The 6,370-nt window shown below is 41.0% G+C and overlaps 1 protein-coding gene across 1 annotated transcript; it reads left to right on the top strand.

The window, feature by feature from the left end:
* Positions 1-410: 410 nt before the first annotated feature.
* LOC145712410 (procathepsin L-like) lies at positions 411-4,624 on the top strand. Its single transcript, XM_081790888.1, has 8 exons — positions 411-509; positions 666-801; positions 1,106-1,225; positions 1,326-1,460; positions 1,886-2,110; positions 2,809-2,971; positions 3,624-3,741; positions 4,214-4,624. The coding sequence occupies exons 2-8, from the start codon at positions 676-678 to the stop codon at positions 4,311-4,313; spliced, it is 987 nt and encodes a 328-aa protein (XP_081647014.1). The 5' UTR covers positions 411-509; positions 666-675; the 3' UTR covers positions 4,314-4,624.
* The last annotated feature ends 1,746 nt before the right edge of the window (positions 4,625-6,370 follow it).

Genomic DNA, 6,370 nt, shown 5'->3' with positions numbered 1-6,370 from the left:
CCCAAGCTCCTCCCAGCTCCCTGTTCTCAGATTTGACATGCAGGGACACAGATCACTAAATCACCACTAAATATATCTCAGTTTGCCTTCAATACACACTTTTTTCATATCTTATAATGGCATCAACTAAATGGAAGTTTAACATTATTTTCTTTGTTGAATAAGCATGAGCTTTTTCTTTTGGACCCTTAGCTGGACCACTGTGACTGCTCTATTGTTTTAGTCAAACCAGTTAAGGACCATTTGACAGGAAAGTGAGCCCAGACCATTGTCAACAAGTTTTTCTTCTGTAAAGAACAAGCAATTATCATCAAGAAAACATCAGAATAGAAGTCATCAGCTTGGGAAACAAAAGCAGATCAGGAAGATTACAGTGTACTGGGCCATATGGATAGGGCCAATCAGGCCAAACCCCAGGGATTTAAGTGGGTGGCTTCAGAGTCACTGCCCAGCACCAGAAAGCCCTGGGGCTACACCTGCCGAGAGCATCTGCACAGCTGCATGATCAAGTGAGCAGTGTTATCCTTCTGTAAGTACTTGGGAGGATGAATTCAATGTTTTTACTCCACCATAGTGGCTCTAACATCTAGAAGAAAGGAGGATGGATTTTTAGACAGATCAGTCTAATCAGATTCTCATTTTTTTTTTTTTTTTTTGCTTCCTAGGTTTTGAAACATGCATCCTTTTGACTTCCTGACTGCACTTTGCTTGGGAATAGTCTCAGCTACTATAGAGCTTGATCAAAGTTTAGATGCACAATGGATCCGGTGGAAGGAGACACATGGAAAACAATATGGTGTGGTTGGTAACATCTAAAATCTAAACTATCTAGGGGACTCACAGAGAATGCCTGTGCTGGTGGGAGTTTGTAGCACAGAGTAGCATCTTGAGACCACTCTTACCAAAGCAGTAAGCACAGCACCGTGAGTGTGCATAGTGTGGGCATATGTCCTGCTGTGTGGTTGCTGGAGAACAGCTCCCAGAAGCATAAGACCTTCCATGGCTGTGGTTTCTCCTCCTCTCTGTGAGCACATCCACTTGGTGCAGGTCAGTAGGTTTTAAATACAAATAAAAATGATATATATATATATATGTTTGCCTGTAGGTTGAAGAATGCAGAAGAGCTGTATGGGAGAAGAATATGAAAATGATTATGAAGCACAATAGGGAATACCTTCAAGGGAAACATAGCTTCTTGATGGCAATGAATGGCTTTGGTGACATGGTGAGTATGGCACAGATTTGTTGAAAGTTTTGTTGTTTCTCTCAGTACTTTCCCCCCAAAATCTCATGCTTGTCAATATTCTACTTTCTTTTCCCTGAAGACCAATGAAGAATTCAGGCACATGATGATTGGCCTTAAAATCCAGAAGAATGAGAATGGGACAGTGTTTAAAGTCCCTTTCCCTGCTGGTATCTCCTTACCTATGAATAGGAGACAGACACCTGATATTAGTCTTGTGAGTATCAAGGATGACTACTCATCAGGTCTCTCTCCAAGAGGAAAGCTAAAAAGAAAGTGGCCCCCTGCTATGGTTTCCTGCTGTGGAAAAATATATTGTAGCTATATTTATTTATTTTGTTTAATGTTCATTTATTTTTGAGAGAAAGAAAGAGTGAACGAGTTGGGGAGGGGCAGAGAGAGAGGGAGACACAGAATGCAAAGCAGGCTCCAGGCTCTGAGCTGTCATCACAGAGCCTGATGCAGAGTAGACGAAGGTAGACCACAAGCCTTGAGATCATGACCTGAGCCTGCAGTCCGACGCTTAACCATGAGCCACCCAGGTACCCTGCCGTTGCTATGTTTTAAAGTTTTCATATAGATGGACTGTTTTCACTCTTGCTATTTGTTTTGTAGACTACGACCTTTATAATTTGTTTTCAGGGTCGGTGTGCTTCTGGCTGGGCTTTTAGTGCAACTGGTGCCATCGAAGGACAGATATTCCGGAAATACGGCAAACGTGTTTCCTTGAGTGCGCAGAACCTCCTGGACTGCTCTCAGGCTGAAGGCAATGAGGGTTGCAATGGTGGTCTAATGAGTAATGCCTTCCAGTATGTTAGGAACAACAGAGGTCTGGACACAGAAGAATCCTATCCATATGTTGCAAGAGTGAGTAGAGCTCCTCACTTGTCACCCTTCCAGCTCTGTCCTTAGAGTTGAATGCTTTTGAAGAAAACAGACACCATGCTTAACATTCGCATTTCCAATTGTAGACTCTCTATCTGCAGTCTGTCAGGACTGTCATTAAGCGGTATTAGCCTGGCATAGTTCTCTGCTTAGATGGTTACCACATAGCTTTTTTTATTTCTACATTACATGGAGATATGCATACCTTTTACACAAGGTACGGATTTCCCCAGAGTGAAAAACTTCTTATGGACAGGTAAACCATGAGTGTTTCATTGAATCCACACCAGTTAGTTTTGCTTTTTTTAAAAAAGGTTTTTTATTAATTTTGAGAGAGAGAAAGAGAGGGAGAGCACAAGAGGGGAAGGGGTCCAGAGAGAGAGAGAGGGAGAGAGAGAGAATCACAAGCAGGCTCCATGCTCCGTACAGAGCCCAACACGGGTCTCGATCCCATGACTGTGAGATCATGACCTGAGCCAAAATCAAGAGTTGTATGCTTAACCTACTGAGCCACCAATTAGTTTTTTAATTTTAAGACAATAAATAGCCTTTCACCTCCTGGGTTGGTTGCTTCACAACAAACTTGACTTGGAAATCTTTTACCTGTAAGCTGCCTTGAAGTCATGTTCCCCAGGAAGTGGATGGTCATAATCAAGTTTCTTTTCCTTTACCATTCAAAGGATGGACCCTGCAAATACAGGCCTGAGTATTCTGCTGCCAATGTCACTGCCTTTCAGACAATTCCTCGGCGGGAGGAGGCGCTCTTGGTGGCAATTAAAAACATGGGATCCATCTCTGCTGCTATAGATGCAAGCCTGGATACCTTCCGCTTCTATAAAGGAGGTAAGCATTTGTTGATGTAGAAAAATTGGAAAACCACCCTAAGAAACAGCAAGAATGACACTTTGGTATGTAGAATTCAATGTATAATTTTGGGGTGTGTGGATTTAATATAGTTGTTCATTCTGTACATGAAATATTTATGTCTGCTGTTTCCATTTGCCATTACTTGACCCAAATCCCCACGAGTGTAAGTATATAATAAATATATTTAAATGACAACATAATTTAATTGGTAGAGCTTACTTTACTTTTTTCCAAATGTTAGACCTTGATAACTTTTAAGGAATTTTGCTACTGAAATTAACAGTGGAAAGTAGCTCTTGGCTCAAGTAATTTTATGTTCTCTGCTGTTTCCCTAGGTTGACATCCTACAAGTAGAATAATAAGGTTTTGGCGGGTGATTTTTTTAATGCCCCTTGACTATTATTTTCAAAAGGGATTGTGACAGTTAATATTTCTCCTGGTGTGAGATGAGGGCCTAAATCCCCACCCCTTCCCACTAAACAAAAATATCTGACGTTTAAAGCTCATCTGAATTCATATCAATATCACAACTGAATTTTGAAATGCCTCCCCTACTGTGGTTGATAGGCTGGGTTACTATGACATGTCACATGGGAATCCTCACTCAGCATTGAATATTACTCCCCAGGCATTTATTATGATCCAAAGTGCAGCAGTGAAGACCTGAATCACGGGGTTCTGGTGGTTGGCTTTGGCTTTCAAGGAAAAGAATCCGATAACCAAAAATATTGGTTTGTCAAGAACAGGTATGAAAATCCAGGAATACATACTTTTGAATTTGAAAAGGGAATGTTTTTTGGAACCAGTGTTTGGACGCAGGTCCCCCAACCCTTGAGCACACTTCTGAAATCCCAGCAGTGTTTACCCCATCTAGGGGGGAGCACAGACATAGTCAGTCATATGATGACAACATTAAGATACTGTCTCAGGCTTGCTAGGGTCCTGATATAGTTTTGGTACCACTGTATTTCTAAATTGGAAGTTTTTCAATATTCTATATCACACCCAGGTCCCAAGGGTTTCCTTTTCCTGTTCACACTGCAGTTTTGTGAAAGGTCTGTGCTGGGTTAGAACTCAACCATGAACAAGAACGGCCTCTCCTGATTCTTCCTGAATCTGTCCTGGCCTCTGGTGCACTGCTCAATACTGGATGCTATTGTTCAAAAGATGTATGTTTTCAGTTGTTTGTAATAGTTGGAAAACCCTGTCTTCTTTCAGCTGGGGCACTGACTGGGGCATGGGTGGCTACATAAAAATGGCCAGAGACCGGAATAACAACTGTGGAATCGCCACCAGGGCCAGCTTTCCTATCGTGTGAGATGATGGTGATGAAGAAGGCCTTGACTGATAACAGAATATCCAGGAAATGTATTTTATTCTAAAGTTGATCACATCTTATTTTGTGGGGTAAAACACTTGAATCACTGGAGATCCAAGTTGTGACGAATTCTGTTAGTGTTTACGCTGGTGACGAAACTACTTCTTTAATCCCTGCTCTAATCAACAGTGTGTGATTAAGTTGCTTAATAACTTTTGAATGTTTATGTTTTAATTTTTTAAAATTTATTTTTGAAAGAGAGACAGGCATACAGGGTGTGAGTGGGGGAGACCAGAGAGGGAGACACAGAATCTCAAGCAGGTTTCAGGCTCTGAGCTGTCATCCCAGTGCCCAATGTGGGTCTCGAACACACAAATCATCAGATCATGACCTGAACTGAGGTCAGACACTCAGTGAACTGAGACACCCATGTGCCCCTGAGTGTTCATGTTTAAGAGTTGCATGAAAGTTTTACCTTTTAAAATAAAATTTACTTTCATATGTTGAGGTGTGCTCTGTTTTTAATACATAAACTTCTTTGTAGTAAAAATGCAATGGTTTTGTAGGGAGGAAGAAATATCCTCATTCCTCCAAAATTCTTCCAACTGGTTTAAGAATTCAATTGACATGAGACAGGTTAACAGGAGGAAAAAAAAAAAAACAACCCTCAAAGTTTTATTACATAGGCAGGTAGGCCCACTAATGAATTTAAGCCCAAAGAAATGGCCAAGGCAGATAGGTTTTTTTGTTTTGTTTTGTTTTGGTTTTTTGCAGTCTTATATATTTTGGACAAAGACAATAATTTGTGAGGAATTGACAGGAAAAAAAAAAGGTGTGTGGGAGTTTTAAATTGCAGGAATTCTAAGTGGAATCTGGGCTGAGGTTGTAGATGAGTAAAAAAGTAACAAGGTTTGTTTCTACAGCTTTCTCAGCTTTGAAGCCCTATCTCTGCTGATAAGGATGTCTCTTTACCTCATAGTACAGGGAGGGGACCTTTCATATGGGACACTCATTTCCTGCTTTCAAGAGGGGCATGTGACAGCCTGGGTGTTCTTGCACGGGCTGTATCCCAAGTAGCTTCAACTCAAGATACTCAATATGCCATGGTGGCACATTTTGGGGTGGCTTCCCTGGGGCCTCACACTTTCTTCCTCTGAAACTCCCCTGAAAGTTTATATAATAAATAGCTGAGCAGATGACTGTGGAGAGAGAAATCCAGTTTGGATTGAGCAGTAAGAAATCTACAAAGAATAAGAAAAGCATAGATCACCATGAGGATGAACAGGTGAATGAGGGTGGGGGGTACCTGGTATTCATTCATACCAGGTATGGAATGAATCAGTCACAGGAATCAAGGGCACAGCATAGGGAATATAGTCAACAGTATTTTAATAGCAATGTAGGGTGGGGGTAGCTACACTGTGGTGAGCACAGCATAATGTATACAGTTGGCAAGTTACTATGTTGTACACCTGAAACTACGGTAACATCGTGTGTCATTTATACTCAAAACATTTGGGAAAGAAGAAGGCAAGAGGATGAATAAATAGAAGAGAACACATTTCCCCACACCTCATGGAATGAGTCCCACAATCCTGGAATAGATCTGACCAATTAAATGTGCTTCATTTATCTGATGGAAAATATTAATTCCTTTTTTAAAGTAGATTTAAGTTAGATATTATGTGCCTCATTTGGGTTAGATAAAAAGCAACATTTTCCACTGATGATTGCACGAGCACCCCCTGCTAAGCACCTCCTGCTAAGCAGTCACAGTATCTAGAACATAATGACTTTGGAGACCCCCAGAGGCTAAGCTGTTACCTTCTGACTGGAGTGTTTTCAAAGCATGCATAGTGGTATTGAACCCTCCTTGTTCCATTATCATAGACAGATTTAGAATTGCCTTTTCTAATTCATCATCTCTGAAACTTGGGAATAAGATTTTTAATGCTGAAGAGAACCTGGAATTCTGATGTATCATCCGATTTTCTATGATTCCTCAACAGGCATGTGGGTGTCACACAATTTTATGAACAAATGCTGTCACTAAGCAC

This window comes from Panthera onca, chromosome D4 (genome assembly GCF_046562875.1).
Source record: "Panthera onca isolate mPanOnc1 chromosome D4, mPanOnc1 haplotype 2, whole genome shotgun sequence".
NCBI classification, from domain to species: Eukaryota; Metazoa; Chordata; class Mammalia; order Carnivora; family Felidae; genus Panthera; species Panthera onca.
This window is presented reverse-complemented; position numbering and strand designations above follow the sequence as displayed.